Source organism: Homarus americanus, unplaced genomic scaffold (assembly GCF_018991925.1).
Source record: "Homarus americanus isolate GMGI-L3 unplaced genomic scaffold, GMGI_Hamer_2.0 scaffold11151, whole genome shotgun sequence".
Classification (NCBI taxonomy): domain Eukaryota; kingdom Metazoa; phylum Arthropoda; class Malacostraca; order Decapoda; family Nephropidae; genus Homarus; species Homarus americanus.
The window spans coordinates 82,501-105,000 of NW_024737446.1; the positions used below are offsets into that span (position 1 = coordinate 82,501).

Below are 22,500 nucleotides of genomic sequence, written 5' to 3' on the forward strand. Positions count from 1 at the left end.
GATTACGTATATAATTGAATAAGTTCATGGGTAACGTAACGTAACGTAACCTAACCTAAATTAACCTACTTTAAGTAATATTTGATTGTCTTATGATGATAAACGACATATTAAATGAAAAGCAAATTTTGCCACATATGAATTATTCTCTATTACGATGAAGCAATAAAATGTCACTCCTTTATAAAGCCTATTCGGCGATTATCCCTGTTTATAGAGATATACTGTATATCATGAAACAGATTTCTCAGCAACAGTCTACAGAAGATGGTGTGGTCTTGGTTTTCTCACAGGTGTGTATTATGGTCAGCATCATACCTGCTGGTGTTCGCTACCTAATTGGTATAATAATTATGCACAGTGTAAACCTCATTAACATAGTAGATACTCACCTCCCCAACCTTATTGAGACACGTATCTGCTTCATTAATCACCGCCTCGTGAATTTATGGACCGTGGCGATGAGTGAACTGGTGAAGGTATGCATTAATCACTACAAAAAAAGACACAAAAAGGTGTTTTAAGATTAAAGCAGTCGTTAGCCTCCATTCCTTTTTTATGGAGCTCTGTAAGGCCGAAGGCACAGGGCGCGTCGTAATCGGGATGGATGGTCGCTGGAGTCGTCTTAGCCTGCTTAGGATGTTGGTTAGTATTCGGAAACTATATGGATAAGATTGTCTCTACTTATATCAAAAGCTCCCTTGTGTACTATCTAGTGTACACGAACAAGTAAAGGTGTTAATGTACACTCGGGAAATTCAGTACATAAAACACACACACACACACACACACATACAGAAATACACACAGTCGAGAGTGGTGGGTCATTCCCCTTAAATCACCACCATTCCTCCAGCCATTAAGTAGTCGAGTGAGATAACATCATACCTAAGCCTAATGTTATACCACCGTCGTTGTTCTCCAGTTTTTGTCATATATTTGGTGGTCTTATAAGATGACACCACGCATTATGTATGATGTATGAATTTATGGATGTGAATTACACGAAAGCCCTTGGGAACTTCGTGTTTTCTTCTTTCCTTGTGGTTATCAGCATATACCTAGATCACGCGCACCTACAGTTGTGTTCTGACCTCACTAGGGGAAAGGTCACGGCAGGGTTAGCTCCAGAGGGATAATTATCAGATATGGCCAGTAGGGTGTGTCATAGGAGGGAAGATCAGCTAAAACTAATGGCCCATCACTTTTTTGGTAGATTATAGTGTATATAAACAGAAAATAATTTCAGTTTCAATATTTTGCAACCTTTTGCTAGGTAAATTTTAGCGTGAAATTTATCGAAAATCTAACGTACAGCTGCATTAGTGCATTACAATTAAATAGTGAACATTGCTTTCTGACTTCATTCTTTAACAACCCAACTAACAATAGTTTTTCTGTTTCAGATTCTGATGCATTTATAAGTTGATAATATTTGCGATGGCTGCTTGTGTCAGGACGAGGAACCAAAAATCCAGCCATCTCAGTCACTATCTTGGGTCTGGGAGAGAGCTCCTGAAGTCGGAGTTGCCTACATTGAGAGATGCTTTGAGATACGGTGTTTTAATCAGGCAAATCAGTGAAAAGAACCAAAGAACTTACACAAACAAAGACATTGCCAGTGATATGACCAAAGCTGTCTTGGCACAGTACACTCTGGCTAACGCTCAGTTCAAGCCTCCAGTCATAACAAGTCAGAAGAAGATTAGTGAGAGACTGCTAGCCAGTTGGGAAAAGGCAAGAGATATCTCTCTTGGGAGAGGAAAACTTGCAGTTAAGGACAGCTTTGCCAAGCAACTGGACCAGTTATTTGACATAATTACTTGCAAGTGCCCAATTGTTCTCTGTCCTGAGTTTGGATGCGATCGTGACTGTAAATCCGAGGCCCACATCTCCTGTATTTGCAAGCGTGAACTGAAGATTCCTGTGATCGAACTGGCATTTGTCAAAGCACAGAGAGAGAAGACTGGCAGTATAGGGGCTCTCATGATTTCTAGCCAAGATATTCCGGAGTCCAAGAGACAGGAGGCTGCCACAGAGAGACAGAAGAGGAGAAGAGTTGCCGAGGAAAAGAGACTGAGAAGGCCCAGGGTGAGGTAAAAAAGGCCGATGATTGGAGTCAAGCTGATTCAGAGTTTAATGACTTCCCCATGGCTGATCCGAGTGCTGACCAGGAGAATGGTGACTTTGTCCCCAACCCAGAAAATAATGATCCCAAACCTTCCAGGCAAAAGATTCGAAATAGGAAAGATATCCCGAGCATACTCTGGCCAGCATGCGACACCACACTGGTCTCAGAGAAACTGCAGAGATAGCAACAGCTGCCTGGATTGACGGTGGTTTGATAACACCTGATGATGTTCACCTGGGTGATAGATCATAACAAAGTAAGGAGAGCTCAGGAGAAACTTGTCAGTAACCTAGAAGAGGAGTTTGATAAGGATAAGAGAAAATGGAATCAATTGTTTGTTCTTTGATGGGAGAAGGGATGACACTAAAGTGTTCATGAAAGTTGGAGATTCTGACAAGTTGTTCCCTGCCATGGTGAAGGAGGAACACTACTCCTGCTGCAGTGAACCAGGAGGGAAGTATTTGTGGTATTTCACTCCAGAGAAAGATGACATCAGGAAACCAGCTGAGATAGTGGCAGATAACATTGTGAACTGGCTCAGAGAGAGGAACGTAGACCAGACCCTGCAGGCCATTGGAGGGGACAGCACCAACACGAACACAGGGTGGCAAGGGGGGTCATACAGTGGATAGAGCGGAAGATTGGGAGGAAGCTGGTCTGGATTGTTTAGACCTCCACACCAAACGAGTTGCTACTCAGACATCTGATCCAGGAGCTGATGGCAAGACTCTCTTTTCAACAACAGATGGTCTGGTCCTCTTGGCAAGATGCTGGACTCTGCCACTGGAGTTAGAAATAAAATCCGGAGCTTTGAAAATCGCCAGTTGGCCCTCCACTCGTTGAGCTTGCACATACCGTCATTGACGACCTGAGTACTGACCAGTACTATGGTTACATGATTTGCAGTGCCATCAAAACTGGGGTCATGCCTGATAGACTTGCTTACCCGCAGATAGGTCCAGTCTCACATTCTAGGTGGCTCACAACGGCTCTCAGGTTCTGCAGAATTTGAGTCGCTCATCATAAACTGAAAGGGAACCAGCTTCACAACCTGAGACTTATTGTCCAACTCATCGTGAGTGTCTACTTGCCAAATTGGTTCAACACCAAGGTCAAGTCATCGTTCTCCGAAGGTCCGAGGCATGTTCTCTTCCAGCTTGAGCTCCGGAGGAGTCAGCCAAGGAAGGTTGTTCAGATTGTGGAGCAGACTGTGAGGAGATCTTCTGGTATGCTCATCCAAGGCAGTTCTGCAGATAATGCCCTGCAGTAAGGATGAGGAGGAGAGAAGAGTGGCAGTCAAAAGATCTTGGATATGAGACTTGAGAGGATCTGGGCATGACGAATCAGTTGGGTGACGATTCCTTCAGGGTCAGGAAGACTCCTGAAGTCAATCTAGGTGCCAAGACCCTCACTGATCTCATATAGATCTGGATAACATCCAGGCTGGCAGTGAGCCCCCTCTTGCCTGCAGCCTCACCAATGTTCAAGTCAGAGGTTTCCTGGACAACTCCATGCATGTCCCTGCCTGGCCCTCGCACACCCAGAGTATAGAGCGTTGTGTATAGCAAGTGAGCGAGGCCAGCAGTCACGTGTACAGCCAGGAGAGGAGGGAAGGCTACATCCGAGCTCAGGTGGTCAGCAGGGAGGTGATGAGTAGAAACAGATGCAAGAAAGACATGTTCTCTATGGTGTGCAGCAACACCGGGTCGTAGTAGTAAAACCGGTTTTTGTATTTGATGATTTTGTTTTCTAAAGGAATATTAAATTTAATAAATGTGTCAAGATCATTCGTTTCACTATTCTGGATCATTTTCATCCTAATAAATTAAACTGATACATTGACTTTACTTTAAATAAGCTATTTAGTGGTGTTGGTAAAAGGGTGGGAATACTGAATTTTCATAAGATTTCAAGTTAAAATTTACCTAGCAAAAAATGAAAACTTTTCAAATCTGAAGATATCACATGATTCTGCATATAGAACTACATCATTAATACCATGGGCCGATTTTTCAAACTCAAAAAAAAAATTCGCCTCCGTATGACACACCCTAATGGCCAGTGCTATGTGCTGTCTTGGGTATGAGAGTTTGTTGACCAAACTGGAGTGGTCCATTGAAGAATTGGCGAGGGCCAAGTTAGAAATTGAGAGGGCCACGTTGGAGAACCTGAAATTAAGGAAAGAGCTGGCGAAGTTAAAAGGAGAGGCTGGACTAGTAAAGCCAGTGTCTGACGAAAAATCAAGCGAGTGGAAAATTGTGAGTAGTGGGAAGACAAAGCTGGTGGTGAAGAAGCACAAGAAGGATACGACAACAACGACAACAACAGCTAAGTGTACCAACCTGTTCAGTCCCTTGATAGACGAATTGGACGTTAGTACAGTCAGGGACAGGGATGACAAGGAAGGTATAAAAACTTTAATTGTTGGTGACTCACAGGTAAGGTACATGGACAGGGCCTTTTGTGGTAAAAACAAAAATAGGATGAGGGTGTGTTTGCCAGGAGCTGGGGTGGGGGATATAATTGACAGGATGGACAATATCTTGTCTGGTAATGGGAACAAACCCATTATCTGCCTCAGTGCAGGAGGCAATGATATTGGCCGGTGTAGGAGCGAGGAACTTCCTGATAAGTTCAAGGCAGCCATAGATCATATTAGGACTAAGGGAGGGATCCCTATCATATGCGGTGTCCTGCCTAGAAGGGGAGTTGGCAGTGAGTGGGTGTCAAGGGCGGTTGGTGTCAACGACCGTCTTGACAGATATTGCAAGTCAATATCAGTCCCATTCATTGACAACTGGGACAACTTCTATGGCAGAAGGGACCTTTATGCTAGGGATGGGGGTGCACCTGTCTAGGGATGGAGTAGCAACCCTGGCTGGGGCTCTAGAGGGGGCAGTTCAAAAGATATCAAAGTCTTTAAACTGCTAAGAGAACATATGGGCACGGGAGTGGAGGAGACTGCAGTGGGAGAGGGTAAACAAGGCGAAAGATTACAGGGAAATAGTGTTAGGAATGATGACAAAACTAAATTAGACAGGGAGTCTAAAACTAAACGCGGTAGGGGGAGGACTCAGAACACGACTAACTTAAATGTATACTACACGAACAGTAGAAGTATGAGAAACAAAATGGATGATATTAGGGCCTTGGTATGTACCGAAGAAATCGATAAAATTGCATTCACTGAAACATGGATCAACCTAGACACACGTGAATTACCAGTCGAATACCAAATTGCGGGTTACAAACTGTTCCATACTGATAGGCAGACCAGGAAAGGAGGCGGAGTAGCAATCTATGTTAGGGATAATCTGAAGTGTGAAATAAATAAGGAAATAAAAACTGAGAGGAATACAGAAACAATTTGGATAGAATTAAGCGACGGTCGGAAAAAATTAATCACAGGAGTAATATATAGACCCCCCAATCTTGATAGCGTCAATGAGCGACTTATCTGGGATGAAATGCGCAGGGCTTCCACACACAACAAAGTCTGTATAGTAGGCCACTTTAACCTTGGCCAAATAGATTGGACTGACCTTACGGGTAACTCAGAATCAGAGGATTTTCTCGAGACGATCCAGAACTGTTTCCTAGGTCAACATATAACCGAACCCACACGGGGTAATAATATACTCGATTTAGTTCTGTCAAACAGAGAAAACCTCATTAGCAATGTCGAGGTAGGGAACGAACTTGCAAACAGTGGTCACAAAGAAATTCGATTCCAGTTAGATTTTCAGGGCAGACGTAAGGAAAATTCCACTAAAGTACTAGATTTCAGAAGGGCAAACTTTGACAGTTTAAAGAGGCAGCTGAGAGAGGGGGTGTCGCGCTTGGCCGTGAACCTGACAGATGACACCAATCTGATAACGAGATCTGAGATTGCCGAGTTCCACGACAATTTAAATAGTGAGTTACTTAATGCACAAAGGCAGAACATCCCATACAAAAAACTCAGATCAGACAACAATGACCCTAAATGGATAAATAATTATTTAAAGAACATCATTGGCCAAAGGAAGGCTATAGGTAGAAGGATAAATCGTGGCGAAATTCACCTCCGGGATAATATAGGAGTGATGGCGGTAGAGGTTAAACCGAGATAAGAATGAGAATAATGAGGTAAGGATAGCAAGGGAGGCGAAGACAAACCCCAAAGGATTCTACCAAATGTATCAAACTAAAACACGAGAAAAGATTGGACCAATACGGTCAGACTCCGGCGAGCTCACTGATAACGACTGAGAAATGAGCAATAATTTGAATAAATATTTTTCAACAGTTTTCACCACCGAAAATTTAAACATAATACCCGAGGCACCGACTCTATTCAGAGATAGTGAAGAAAACAAATTAAGTGAGATAGTAGTGACTAGTAACGATGTTATTAAGCAAATAGACAAACTAAAGCCTAATAAGTCAACTGGTCCCGATGAGATATTTGCCAGAGTATTAAAGGAATGTAAAGAAGAGCTTAGTATGCCCTTAGCAAAGTTGTTTAACATGTCCTTAAAAACAGGTGTAGTACCAGATTCCTGGAGGATAGCGAATGTAATACCGATTTTCAAGAAGGGGGATAGATCACTATCCTCTAACTACCGCCCAATCAGTCTAACATCAATAGTAGGCAAATTACTGGAAGCAATCATTTCAAACCTGAAAATCACCCGGAGTAGCGCCAGATTAATCAATGATTCCCAGCATGGCTTCACAAGGACGTTCTGCCTAACTAATCTATTGGCATTCTTTTTTCATCAGTTTTAAATCAGTGACGAGGGGCACAATTATATGTGGGTATATCTCACTTTTAGCAGCTTTCAGACAGAGTCTCTCCACGAAAGACTAATTAGAAAGGTGTAGAAGCTCTGGCATCAAAGGTGACATCCCAATGGATTAGGGCGTGGTTACAGGACAGGAAACAGCGAGAGCAGTAAATTCCACCCAAGTCCCATTGGAGCAACGTCAGTTTGGAATTCCCCTAAGGCTCAGTACTTGGACCATTATTGTTTATTATATACATAAACGACATAGATATCGGTACAGACAGCAACATAAGTAAATTTGCTGATGACACTAAAATAGGATGTGTTATCAAATCTGACGAGGACTCGCAAAACTAAGGAAGATCTAAAAAATTTCGAATGGTCTGAAAAATGGCAGATGAAATTCAACGTCGACAAATGTAAAGTACTCAGTATAGAGAAGGAAAGCAGATACCAGATGAACAACGATGCCATAGAGAAATCCGACTGCTAGAGAGATTTAGGAGTAATGATAAGTAGGAACCTTTAAGCCAAGTAAACAATGTGTTTTTGCTCGTAACAAGGCTAATAAAGTACTTGGGTTCATACAAAGGAGTGTTATTACAAGACTTGCAGGTCATCCTAAAAACTGTATCTTGCTCTTGTGAGACCACACCTGGATTACGAAAGTTCAGTTCTGGTCACCGTATTACAGAATGGATATAGAATCCTTGAAAGAATTCAGAGGAGAATGACAAGACTAATCCCGGGCATTAGGAACCTTGACATAGACAGGTTAAAAGCATCTTAATTTGCACCCCTGAGAGACGCATGTTTAGGGCTTACCTGATAGTAGTGTATAAGGGAAGGCAGGGCTAAACAAAGGGGACATTACAAAGGAACTCAAATTATCCAACCAGGAGCGAACTCAGAATAAATGGTTTTAAATTAGACAAATTTAGATTTAGGCGTGCAAAATAGGTAAACACTGGTTTGAAAACAGAGTAGTGGATGAATGGAACAAGTTACCAACATCATCATTAACTCGAATACGCTGAATTGCTTCAAACATAGTTTGATGCTCATATAATGGGGTTGGGTGTAAACGGGACTGCCCAGTATGGGCCAATAGGCCAGCTGCAGTTTCCTCCATTCTTATATTCTTATGTTCTTAACACACACAAAGCGATCTCAGTTCCTGCTCTCATAAGACCATCCATCGTGAGGAACCCCTGGCTGACACGAGTGGAGAAAACGTTTTATGTCATGGCATACCTTTTATTTCTTATACCTCTTTTTTTTTAAGGGTGGTGGAGGGGGTGTGAAGGAATTAGATTAGATAGTAGGGTGGAATGGGTGGATTATAGGGTAGAGGTAGATTAAGAGGGTAGAAATGGATTAGTGAGGGTAAGAGAAGGAATTGAGATGGTAGGGGTGGAGGAGGAGCAATGACTGTAGAATACCTTAACCTCTAAGCATTTAGGTGTGTCCGCCCCCCAACCCCCCGCACCTAAACCACCCTTATACCTCCCCTCACCTGATTCAGACATCCATAACTACATACAATCAACTGTTTCATCTTGGGCAGTCTCTCCATCTTGTCCGTTTTTCTGATATCATGAATAAAACTTTCTCTCAAAATATGTCCTCACAATCCTCAGTTATGTTTTTGACCGTTAGCTGTCACGCACCCTACACACACTGTTAGTGGCGGGTGTTAAACCTCCGGTCACGCACCCCACACTGTTAGCGACGGTGTTAGACCCTCGGTCACGCACCCCACACACTGCTAGCGACGGGTGTTAGACCTCGGTCACGCACCCCACACACTGCTAGCGACGGTGTTAGACCCTCGGTCACGCACCCCACACACTGCTAGCGACGGGTGTTAGACCTCGCAAGCACCCCCACTCCCACACACACACACACTGTTAGTGGCGGGCGTTAGACCGCCGGTCATGCACCACACACACTGTTAGTGGCGGTGTTCTACCGCCGGTCACGCGCACCCCACACACACTGTTAGTGGCGGGTGTTAGACTCGGTTACGCCTCAAGTGCTCTCTCTCTCTCTCTCTGCCAACACCTGTGCACCTTTCAATTACCTACCCACACCTGCCCACTCACTAACAATCTGCTATTACCGCACACCTTCCAATAACCTGCCAACACCTGTACACCTTCCAATAACCTGCCAACACCTGTACACCTTCCAATAACCTGCCAACACCTGTACACTCACTAACAACCTGCTATCACCTAGACACCCTCCAATAACCTGCCAACACCTAAACACCTTCCAATAACCTGACAACACCTGTACACTCACTTACAACCTGCCAACACCTGTACAGACACAGGTAAATATCTACTGAAATTGAAATATAAATATTTTATTGACAAGTATCACATCAAAAGGACAGGGCAGTGTACTACTCCATCCTTATCTTTGTCATCGTTTTGGGGGCGTACAGAAAGTTGTAAATATCATAACATTGGTGCAAGATTTTGCATAATGCAAGTTTATATTATCCATTACTTTATTTACAGTCATACAATTAAAATAAAGATTATTTTGACATAAATGCTCTATTAAAAGGACAGAATAATGCAATCTCTCACCTTCACCTTTTCCCTTTTTATATGAGACTTACAAAGTTTATATTATACCCTTGGAGCAAAATTTGTATACTTTGCAAGAATTAATTAAGTCTTTTTATTATGAATTATCCAACAAACTTGTTGTTCAAGAGTAGTTATCTCACTGTCTCTGAATGGTTGGATTTTTTCACATCCTAATACCTATTGTTGTATTATATGAGCATCCTCCATGTGTCTGGAATTAATTAGTGTTGCATAAGAATGGAGGAAACTGCAGCGGGCCTATTGGCCCGTACTGGGCAGTCCCATTTACACCCAACCCCTATTGCTCATATATCCATCCAACCTATGTTTGAAGCTATCCAGCGTGGATGATGAATTTGGTAACTTGTTCCACTCATCCACTACTCTATTTCCAAACCAATGTTTACCTATTTCGCGCCTAAATCTAAATTTGTCTAATTTAAAACCATTGTTACGAGTTCGCTTCTGGTTGGATAGTTTGAGTACCTTTGTAATGGCTCCTTTGTTCAGCCCTGACTTCCATTTATACACCTCGATCATATCGCCCCTCACTCTACGTCTCTCGAGGGAGTGCAAATTAACTAAGCGATTATTTCACCTATATTTTCACCCTTATCTTTACTGCTATTTGCACTTACGAATAAACTTTGCAATTCCAGTTCTAATAATTATTATTCACGTAATACGCATAAATGTCGTAAGTGAGTCTGTTGTAGGAAGTGAAACAGAAAAATATTCGGATCCTTTGAAGAATAAACCGACCCCCGAGGTTTTTTTTCACCTTGTGATTAAATACCCTAATGCTACCTGTGGGGTTAGATTACGTTAAATTAGATTAGCTTAGGTTACTTTAAGTTACTTTAAGCTAGATTAAATTAAAATAGGTTCGGGTAAATTAAGTTAGGTTAGGATGATTAATTTTAAGGTGAAATAAGATGTGGATAATCTTCATGTGATCCAATCATTGTATTTCAGCCTTTAAGCTGTCACAATACTTCCCACGCTGAGGGCCTTATTTAGGTTCATACATTACACACCTGAGAGAGACCGTACGTTACCTGACCACCACAATCCTCGCTCTTCCACATACCTGAGAGAGACCGTACGTTACCTGACCACCCCAGTCCTCGCACTCACGCACACCTCGGCGGGTAATATTTATTTAATTGATACAAGAACACATTCAACTAATTAACATAAACAAGGACGAGATTTAAAAGTGTAAAATGTCCTCTAAACTGCACTGAGACTGTACCTTAGCTACAGCTATTTTTTGTCACCATTTACGGAACCAAAGAAAAAATAACGATAATGTATGAATGTGAAGAAAAAATGATAATGTGTGAATATGAAGGGATGGTTGCTAGGGTGGGTGATAATGGTTTTGGAGTCAACGACCTTGGTCACGGCATGAATACGGCCGCCGTAGCCTACAGTTCCTCCCCAAGTTTGGGCGACACGCACAAAAATTCTCTACACCATTGAGATTGCAATTAATATTACTAGGTAGAGCCTTAACCTCCTGGGGCAGAAGGGCATTTTTCTTTCTCTCTGTCTTTCTTCCTTCCTCTCAGTTACCATATCGTGTATTTATGGTTACCTTAAAGAGTAGGGCACACGCTAAGGTTAAATAAACACGGGAGAAATCACAATAGGCGTTTAAGAGATGATTTCAAGACCATAAACAGCAGACGGAAGTAAGATGATAAAATGTGAAGGTTTAGGTGGTCAGGTCACGCGGGAGAACTCAAGCAGGACTCCCGGCCAGGCGGAGACGAGACAATGACCCCAGCCTCCTTTACTCCCTCCCTCCCTCCCCTCCTTCACTCCCTCCCTCCCTCAGTCACTCCCTCCCTCACACATATTTTTTTATGCTTGAGGTTCACTGCCCTTCCCAAAGCACCGATTAATGCAGAGGAGTCCACTTAGGTTATCGGGATGATGCATACGAAGAGAACGCCACTATTAGGTCAAGCACTCAACATATTTACTTGTCTTAACTACAGTGTAGTTTTGGGGTCAGTATGATATAGTAGACCTTATATTCTGTAGACAAGGGCCTGAAGGTGTGTATGTGTGTGTGTGTGTGTGTGTGTGTGTGTGTGTGTGTGTGTGTGTGTGTGTTAGTGTAGCCCTAACCATGCCATTCGTGTGGTGGCCGCTAGACTATGATGGTGTTCCAGCGAGCATGAATTATTAATGTTGGTGATAGAGTGGCAGACCTCAAGCACGCCCACACGCCCGCCCGCACGCCCACTCTCTTCCGCCCACTCTGATGCAGTCTATCGGCCGATTCATTTACATCTCACCTAGACTTGGTAAATTTTGACACCTTTGAACGTGTAAATCCCCGATATTTATAAACATGTACAGTTGTGAACAAAAATAACTCGGCAGGGAGGGAGTGTAAGTTGCGCCTGCCTCATATGTAAATAAACTTAAAGAAATCGAATTGCGGTGGGGAAGGAAACCCATAGACTTTTAATCGCCACCTCTATGTAACTCTGCCAAGTCTCCCCCAACCCCTACCCTCCCTCCCTCCCTCCTTGTCTGTCTGCCGAATTCTTTTTGTCCACAACTGTACTCCACCAGGATTTTTAATATGATAATTAAAGTATCTTTAACAGTTAAATTAAAATATTACTTAACATGTTGATATATGTTGTAATTCACCAATATTTATATTATGTAAATTAGGTTATTTTTAACATTGCAAATTACAGTTCCTGATAAACATGTCATTGAAGTATTCGGTCTCCCTTCCCCCCCTCTCTCTCTCTCTGCTTTTCTGTCTGCCATAGTGTCTCTATCTGTCAGTCTGTCTATCTGTCATGTGTTTCTCTCATCACCATCTGGTGTGTCTTTCTAGGGCTGATCTGCTCTGAGGGAGATGACTGGAGGGAGCACCGCAAGTTCGTCCTGGGGTTCATGAGGGACCACGGGATGCGGACAGCTGCCACTAGGGGGGTCATGGAGCCGAAGATCCACGCTGTCGCTGACCTCCTCATTCAGGTTGGTCCGAGGTCAGGTCAGGGTACAAAGATCAAAAGGGGGCGCCTAGTATATATATTAATACGAATGTTAGCAAATGTTTTCTATCTGGGTGTCCAACAAACGTTCACCTACTACCCAACAAACGTTCACTTACTACCCAACAAACGTTCACTTATTACCCAACAAACGTTCACTTACTACCCAACAAACGCTCATTACTACCCAACAAAAGTTCACTTACTACCCAACAAACGTTCACTTACTGCCCAACGAACGTTCACTTACTACCCAACAAACTTACTACACTACAAACGTTCACTTACTGCCCAACAAACACTCAATTACTACCGTACAAACGTTCACTTACTGCCCAACAAACATTCACTTACTACCCAATAAACGTTCATTACTACCCAAAAAACGTTATCTTACTGCCCAACAAACGTTCACTTACTATAAACAAACGTTCACTTACTACCCAAAAAACGTTCACTTACTGCCCACCAAACGTTCACTTACTACACTACAAACGTTCACTTACTGCCCAACAAACGTTTACTACACTACTTCTTCTATAGCAACATTCACTTACTACCCACCAAACGTTCATTACTACCCAAAAAACGTTCGCTTACTACCCAACAAACGTTCACTTACTATAACAAATGTTCACTTACTACCCAAAAAACGTTCACTTACCGCCCAACAAATGTTCACTTAGTACCCAACAAACGTTCACTTACTACCCAACAAACGTTCACTTACTACCCAACAAACGTTCATTACTACCCAACAAAAGTTCACTTACTACCCAACAAACGTTTACTTACTACCCAACAAACGTTCACTTACTACCCAACAAACGTTCACTTACTGCTCAACAAACATTCACTTACTACCCAACAAACGTTTACTTACTACCCAACAAACGTTCACTTACTGCCCAGAAAACGTACATTACTACCCAACAAACGTTCCTGTACTACCCAATAAACGTACATTACTACCAACCAGACCTGTACACAATAAACGTTTGTTTACTCTCCCCAAAAAATTTTGCACAACGACGTTCATTACTACCCAACAAGCGCTCATTTTACCGCTGGCATAATACCCATCAAACGTTCATAATACCATCAGGCGTTCACTTAATACCCCAACAAACGCTCATTTGCTACCCAACAAACGTACACTTAATACCCATCAAACGTTCACTTAATACCCATCAAACGTTCACTTAATACCCATCAAACGTTCACTTACTACCTAACAACAGTTCATTTAATACCCATCAAACGTTCACTTAATACCCATCAAACGTTCACTTACTACTCAACAACAGTTTACTTAATACCCAACAACAGTTCACGTAATACCCATCAAACGTTCACTCATTACCCATCAAACGTTCACTTACTACTCAAAAACAGTTTACTTAATACCCATCAAACGTTCGTGTACTACCCAACAAACGTTTACCAGTTGATCATTGCACAATTTCGCAGGAATTGAAAGAAACTCAAGGAGCAGCTGTGAACATCTCAGGTAAGCTGCTGCACCACGTAGGCAACACCATGAACCAGCTCATCTTTGGCCTCACCTACCTGGAGGAGGATCCCAAATGGAGGTGGTTGAGACATCTTCTGGAGGAGGGGACTAAGCTCGTAGGTGTTGCAGGACCCCTCAATTTCCTCCCATGGCTTAGGTGAGTTACCTTTGTGTGGCTTAGGAGAAATACTTTAGTGTGGTGCAAGGGAATAGCTTTAGCGTGGAACAGGATAAATACCTCTCTACCTCAGGTTAATACCCTCTCAATATTTCAGGTGAGCTACCTTAGTGTGGTTTAGGTGAGTTACCTTTGTATGGATTAGATTAGTTATCTTAGCATGGGCCAGGTGAGTTACCTTAGCATGGATCTAATTTATTATCTCTCAATTCCTGAGTTTAATTACCTCTCCGTATCTCAGGTGAGTTACCTTGGCGGGCCTCAGGTAACCTTGACAGTGAGACAGCAACATACCACGGGGTTAATGTGCTGACGAGAGAAGGTGGCTGAACGCTGTGGGTTACAATCCTCTGCCCTTAATCGATAAGTTAATAGATTTCTTACACAATACCAATCTCAGTTGACTGATCCACTGATGAGGCGCGTTATTATTATTAATAGGCCTATTAGTAGTAGTAGTAGTAGTAGTAGTAGTAGTAGTATTGTTATTATTATTATTATTGTTATTATTAGAGTCAATGAGCGACTTATCTGGGATGAAATGCGCAGGGCTTCCATACTCAACAAAGTATGTATAGTAGGCCACTTTAACCTTGGCCAAATAGATTGGACTGACCTTACGGGTAACTCAGAATCAGAGGATTTTCTCGAGACGATCCAGGACTGTTTCCTAAGTCAACATATAACCGAACCCACACGGGGTAATAATATACTCGATTTAGTTCTGTCGAACAGAGAAAACCTCATTAGCAATGTCGAGGTAGGGAACGAACTTGTAAACAGAGATCACAAAGAAATTCGATTCCAGTTAGATTTTCAGGGTAGAAGTAAGGAAAATTCCACTAAAGTACCAGATTTCAGAAGGGCAAACTTTGACAGTTTAAAGAGGCAGCTGAGAGAGGGGGTGTCGCACCTGGCCGTGAACCTGACAGATGACTCCGACCTGATAACGACATCTGAGACTGCAGAGTTCCACGTCAATTTAAATAATGAGTTACTTAATGCACAGAGGCAGAACACTCCATACAAAAAACTCAGATCAGACAACAATGACCCTAAATGGATAAATAATTATTTAAAGAACATCATTGGCCAAAGGAAGGCTATAGGTAGAAGGATAAAGCGTGGCGAAATTTACCTCCAGGATTAGTATAAGATATTGGCGAGTAGGGTTAAAACCGAGATTAGGAAAGCCAAGAGGAATAATGAGGTAAGGATAGCAAGGGAGGCGAAGACAAACCCCAAAGGATTCTACCAAATGTATCAAACTAAAACACGAGAAAAGATTGGACCAATACAGTCAGATACCGGCGAACTAACTGATAACGACAGAAAAATGAGCAATAATTTGAATAAATATTTTTCAACAGTTTTCACCACCGAAAATTTAAACATGATACCCGAGGCACCGACTCTATTCAGAGATAGAGAAGAAAACAAATTAAGCGAGATAGTAGTGACTAGTAACGATGTTAGTAAGCAAATAGACAAACTTAAGCCTAATAAATCACCTGGTCCCGATGAGATATTTGCCAGAGTATTAAAGGAATGTAAGGAAGAGCTTAGTATGCCCTTAGCTTAGTCGTTTAACATGTCTTTAAAAACAGGTGTAGTACCAGAATCCTGGAGGATAGCAAATGTAAAACCGATTTTCAAGAAGGGGGATAGATCACTATCCTCTAACTATCGCCCAATCAGTCTAACATCAATAGTAGGCATATTACTGGAAGCAATCATTTGAAACTCTATTCGAAATCACCTGGAGAAGCACCGATTGATCAATGATTCCCAGCATGGCTTCACAAGCGGACGTTCTTGTCTAACTAATCTATTGACATTCTTTTCATCAGTTTTCGAATTTTGTGGACGAGGGGCACAATTATGATGTGGTATATCTCGACTTTAGCAAAGCCTTCGACAGAGTCCCCCACGAAAGACTAATTAGAAAGGTAGAAGCTCATGGCATCAAAGGTAACATCCTTAAATGGATTAGGGCGTGGTTACAGGACAGGAAACAGCGAGTGAGCATAAACGGCACTAAATCCCATTGGAGCAATGTCACAAGTGGAGTTCCCCAAGGCTCAGTACTTGGACCATTATTATTTATTATATACATAAACGACATAGATATCGGCATAGACAGCAACATAAGTAAATTTGCTGATGACACTAAAATAGGACGTGTAATTAAATCTGACGAGGACTCCGCATAACAGGAAGATCTAAACAAATTTTTCGAATGGTCTGAAAAATGGCAGATGAAATTCAACGTGGACAAATGTAAAGTACTCAGTATAGGAGATGTTAATAGGGAAACCAGATACCAGATGAACAACGATGCCATAGAGAAATCCGGCTGCGAGAGAGATTTAGGAGTAATGATAAGTAGGAACCTTAAGCCAAGTAAACAATGTGTTTTTGCTCGTAACAAGGCTAATAAGGTACTTGGGTTCATACAAAGGAGTGTTAGTTACAAGACTAGCGAGGTCATCCTAAAACTGTATCTTGCTCTTGTGAGATCACACCTGGATTATGCAGTTCAGTTCTGGTCACTGTATTACAGAATGGATATAGAATCATTGGAAAGAATTCAGAGGAGAATGACAAGACTAATCCCGGGCATTAGGAACCTTGAGTATAGAGACAGGTTAAAGCACCTTAATTTGCACTCCCTCGAGAGACGTAGAGCGAGGTGCGACCTGATAGAGGTGTATAAGTGCAAAGGCAGAGCTAAACAAAGGGGACATTACAAATGTACTCAAACTATCCAACCAGGAGCGAACTCGTAACAATGGTTTTAAATTAGACAAATTTAGATTTAGGCATGAAATAGGTAAACACTGGTTTGGAAACAGAGTTGTGGATGAATGGAACAAGTTGCCAAATATCATCATTAACTCGAATATGCTGAATAGCTTCAAACATAGGTTGGATGCTTATATGAGCAATAGGGGTTGGGTGTAAACGGGACTGCCCAGTATGGGCCAATAGGCCCGCTGCAGTTTCCTCCATTCTTATATTCTTATGTTCTTCTTCTTATTATTATTATTATTATTATTTTATTATTATTATTATTATTATTATTATTATTATTATTATTATTATTATTATTATTATTATTATTATTATTATTATTATTATTGTTATTATTATTATGTTATTATTATTATTATTATTATTATTATTATTATTATTATTATTATTTATATTATTATTATTATTATTATTATTATTATATATTATTATTATATATATATATATATATATATATATATATATATATATATATATATATATATATATATATATATATATATATATAATATAACACCTTGAATTATGACCACTACCAGTACTACTACTCCTACTACTACTATTTTTTTTTTTTTTATATAGTGGCCTCCAGCCTCCCCCAATGGCCACGCCTTTGCCACCGTTTAATTACCTTAATAGTAAATATCCTAATACATAAGTAGCTATCCTATCTGTGTTAAATTAGTTGAGCCGCAGATCTATGGGGCATTCAGTGACAGTAGCCTCATAGTCAAATCTGCAGCAGTTGTCGGAGTTGGGGCAGAAGCTCTCGTTCCCCTGGGGCAGAGTAAAGCCGACCAAAGGAGAGAGAAAGACAGTCGACATCTCATCCAGGCTGTAACATAACTTCTGTGCTGCTGCTTCTGTTCGGAGATCACCTCCGCGAGTCTGGCGTAGAAACATCTTGCACTTGGTCCCATCCCACCAGAGTTTGTGAACACTAGAGGAGTGAAGCTGCCTTGATCAACGTTTTGAATTCTCTCCCCATATGCCCTTCTCCTGTCGCTCTCGTAATAATAATTAATAATAATAATAATGATAATGATAATAATAATAATAATAATAATAATAATAATAATAATAATAATAATAATAATAATAATAATAATAATAATAATAATAATAATAATAATTTATAATAATAATAATAATAATAATAATTATAATAATAATAAACGTAAAATTTTGGAGCATATCGACCCCACCTGCAAGGATGGTTGTTTTAGCTACTTACATACTCAAAGCGTTCACAGACAAACAGACGCACAAGGTATAGTCAGCCTGTTATGTAGAGGATAGTTTTAAGTTTTGCTGTTGAACCTTTACCATATTGTCATGGTTTTTCTATGTAATGGTCTAAAGTGTATGGTGTGGATTATATTATATAAAGATTATAATATATTGTGTTTCTTATATTTCTTACCGTAGAGTTCGATACCTTCACACTGTTTACTTACAGGAGATTATGGTGTATCTACGTGGAAATTCACTCCACCACCAGACATTCCATTATTTATGCTTGATAAATGATGATTTAATGAGTTCCATTAATTTTCAACATCCATCTAAGTTATTGGTTATACTTTGTCATAACCAATCAGTCATTACCGTTAGTAATAATAAGATAGGACTACAGATGCGGGCAGATAATTGCACTTACATTTATTTGTCAAGCTTCCATACAATGATTTACAATTTGCATGGATATATGAGTCACTCACATTCACGCTGTAATAAAATTAATCTTCTAAAAGAGGGAATTTTCAACTTGGGAACACATGTGATTACTCTACTATGGGTATGACTTAACAGAGCCTTAATTATTCAGGTGATACATTTACTGCCAGCCTGGATTGCTCTTGTTGCAACCAGGCTTCCGCACAAGAACTTCTTTCCACGGGGAATAACAACAAAAAGGTACTCTTGGGTTACCACACATAGTCTCGCGTCACTGACAGTCACTGTAGACGGTTGTCGAGGCAAGGAGAACTGGTAAGCGTGACTTGATTAACCACTTAGGTGCAATAGGCCAGTCTGGATTGCTTTTGTCGCAACCAAGCTTTCACACGTGATTTTTCCACGGGGAATACAAACCTAGGTTAACACACTTAGTCTCGTGTCACTGATGGTCACAGGATGGGGTGGCGGTTGAGGACTCTGTGTGGTGTCCCGTTCCCTTCAGGAGGGAGAAGGTGGACGGTTTAACTCACCCATGGCCTAAGATATACTACTTAAAATGTGGTTTTGGGGCGTGAGGCGATGAACAGTACAACACTGTCTCACTGGCCTCCCCTTATAGGCTGGCTAATATACCACTAATGGAAAAAATATGTCGTAGTCATGGCTCGCTGGGTGCCTTATCTCTAGTAAAACAAACTTTGGGGTTGGTTGAGTGGGTAAGCCTAACGCAACCCATGACACATAAACAACGAAGAGAGAGACTATAAGCATGTCTATTTTTTTTTCGGGGGGGGGGGATATTAAAGAAATTACATGACAAAGTAGCAGCCATCGCTGCGGTAGTGGGGAGCCATCGTACCACCTCCAGGGTGTATATAATGAGAAGTATTTTATTAACTCAGTCTCATTATGCAGAAAACAACATTAGTGGTCAGTTAAGGCAGGATGGGTGGACGCTGGACAGGTTAATGCAGCTTTTGTGTCATATGATGGGAAACTAACGATGCACTGAAATCAATATAATTTTATTGTCAATATTTTTATTAGCTGTAAAAGTTTTGTTAGTACCGTAATGTAGCCCTTTTCAGCAACAGAGAGAGCGAACGTTCGCCGGGATTTGTAGCACCCATAAGCGTGTCACTCCAGGTATTTTTAATTGCTCGTGCTGGTGTTACTTTGCCTGGTATGACCTTAACATCATACTGTGACAGTTTACTGAGATTTCTTCTCCTGGTCCAGGTTTCTGCCGAGGTATCAACGAGTGATCAAGTTTATCACAGAGAACCAGAGTAAGACCCACCAGGAGTACCAGAAGATTATTGATCTCCACGAAGAGGCAAGTTTAGTCACTTCCTGCGACGACCCAGTGGACGGTGGGGCGGAGGAGAACGTTACTGAGACAACGGTTGGAGGACACGAGGCTAACACACACCAGCTTACAGAAGGTGACGGAGGAACAGCGTCGTCACCACAGCTCCCACAGCACATTATTGGCGCCTACGTCAAGGTAGGTACACAGCAATACCTTCACACACATGTAATGCTCAGTGAAAGTAAATTCCAAGATACTGGCGGTCAGTTAGGAGAAGTGCATATACAGCACACTGTACGCTATAGCCTTCTATACACAATAGCACCTTCACTTCACCAATCTTAAATAGCGGCACTGTACTTATTCACAACTGGAGGTTTCCCGGGCACAAACCTTAGTTAGGATAGGAGACGAGTTTTGTATCCACCCGTCCACGGTACCTCTTTGACAATCCCAAACTACATACTTAACAGACAGTAAAGACTTTAATGTATGTGCAATTGAAATTTTGTTATAGATCATTCCTGATAAATTCCTGGTGTCCGTAAATGATTGTTTTAATAAATGGTGTAATTATTCGACTGTTTATTTATATTATCGTATCCGTCTATAACTCACTCTTTAGTTTGTGTACAGAAATAACGATACCCAAGATAGTTGACGGCTCCGATCAAAGTAATGTTTTCTGAATTTTTAAAGACAATACAATTTTGTTAATGTTGTGCTTTTCATTTTTACGTTTCAACAACTAAAGTCTTCACGGAAGGAAAACTAAATCAATACAGACACACGAAAACAGTTACTAAAAAATTAAGTAACATGTCTTAACTTGTGTATGGAAGAAGTGCTGATATGATCCACAAGAAAAACGATGAAGGTTAAAACATACAAAAAGGCAGGCAGAGAAGTCCACTGAAACAAAATATGATGATAAAAGGTGAGAGAAGTGGAGGAGGAGGAGGGAGGAGGAGGGGGAGGAGGAGGAGGAGGAGGACGACGACGACAAATAAATAGAGGAGGAGAACGACGACGAGGTAGAGAAGGAGGACAAGGAGGACTAGGTGGAGGAGGAGGAGGACAACGATTAGGTGGAGGAGGACGACGACGACGAAGTGGAGGAAGAGGACGAGGTGGAGGATAAGGGCAAGGAGGACGAGAAGGACGAGAAGGACGGATGGGAGGAGGAGGAGGGAGGAGGAGGAGGAGGAGGAGGAGGGAGGAGGAGGAGGAGGCTGTTCCTCCGTTTGGAAAGTGGATCTACCAGAAAACAATAACATTACGTAGTATCTTGTGGAGACATAATTTTCTTAAAAATAAATAACATATATGAAATCACCTGAGGATTAGTCACTCGGTTTACCTCAAAATATTGACCATCCCAACGTTAATCTAACCTAAGCTAAACTAACCTCACCAGTTAGCGTTAGAGTGGTTCAACATCAGGTGAAATAAGCAACATATTCATCGTTTCTCACACTTGACTTGTTTATTTTTTTCCATTTCTGTATTTATTTTTGGTTCAAATTTTTTTCGCCCCCAGGCCCCGGTGTGGGTCGGTGACCGGTGCCTGGGTGGGCTAATCCCCGTAAAAAAGTTGGATTGGCTAATCTTCGGGTGTTCCTAAATATGAAAGCAAGGAGTAGTAACTATGTAAAATAAATCCATGTATTTTGTAGATTTTGTATCCAAATTGAAATATATTGTAAGATAAACGGAGAGTGTAAAGTATGGCAAGTCTAGGAAATTAGTTGCAAAAGAGAAGCAGTTTGATTACGGTTGAAGACGAGAAATGACAACAATGTCTTGTTTGCGGAAAAGATGTGATGTTTGATACATGGCGGGAGGCACTACGTGTTGCAGGGTCAGTGTGTGTGTGTGTGTGTGTGTGTGACACTTAGTGACGTCAGTGGTGGGAGTGGCAGAGATACCTGTGTATAAAGAGTTCAGTGAACGAATAATGTCTTGGTAGACTTTATAATTATTGTTGTTTTGGTTTTATTATTATTATTATCATTATTATTATTATTATTATTATTATTATTATTATTATTATTATTATTATTATTATTATTATTATTATTATTATTATTATTATTATTATTATTATTATTATTATTATTATTATTATTATTATTATTATTATTATTATTATTATTATTATTATTTGTGTTATTGCTTTTTTCTGCAACTTGTCCTCACTACATGACGGCATAAAAGTGTTGTAAGTGTATAGTGTGTCGTTTGTGTTCTATGGTGTGCATGTGAGGGACCCGCCCGTCTTGCCACACCATGTAAACAAACACCACGTGGTTAGGTGACAATAATGTAACGCCTCTGTATACAGAGTTAGGTTGATGGATGCTCACGATTGAATGGTTAGGTGTGTGTGTGTGTGTGTGTGTGTGGTGTGTGTGTGTGTTATGGCAAAAACAAACACACTAGCTATAATGATACTCACCACATTTACGAAA

General features: G+C 41.0%; 1 protein-coding gene across 1 annotated transcript in view; it reads left to right on the forward strand.

Moving 5' to 3' along the window:
* Positions 1 to 22,500, forward strand: part of LOC121873431 (cytochrome P450 306a1-like) — an 84,650-nt gene that overhangs the window by 61,039 nt on the left and 1,111 nt on the right. Inside the window, exons 2-4 of the mRNA XM_042377011.1 lie at positions 12,373 to 12,515; positions 14,003 to 14,202; positions 19,957 to 20,224. Of these exons, the coding sequence (XP_042232945.1) occupies positions 12,373 to 12,515; positions 14,003 to 14,202; positions 19,957 to 20,224 (611 nt within the window). The remainder of the gene's footprint in view (positions 1 to 12,372; positions 12,516 to 14,002; positions 14,203 to 19,956; positions 20,225 to 22,500) is intronic.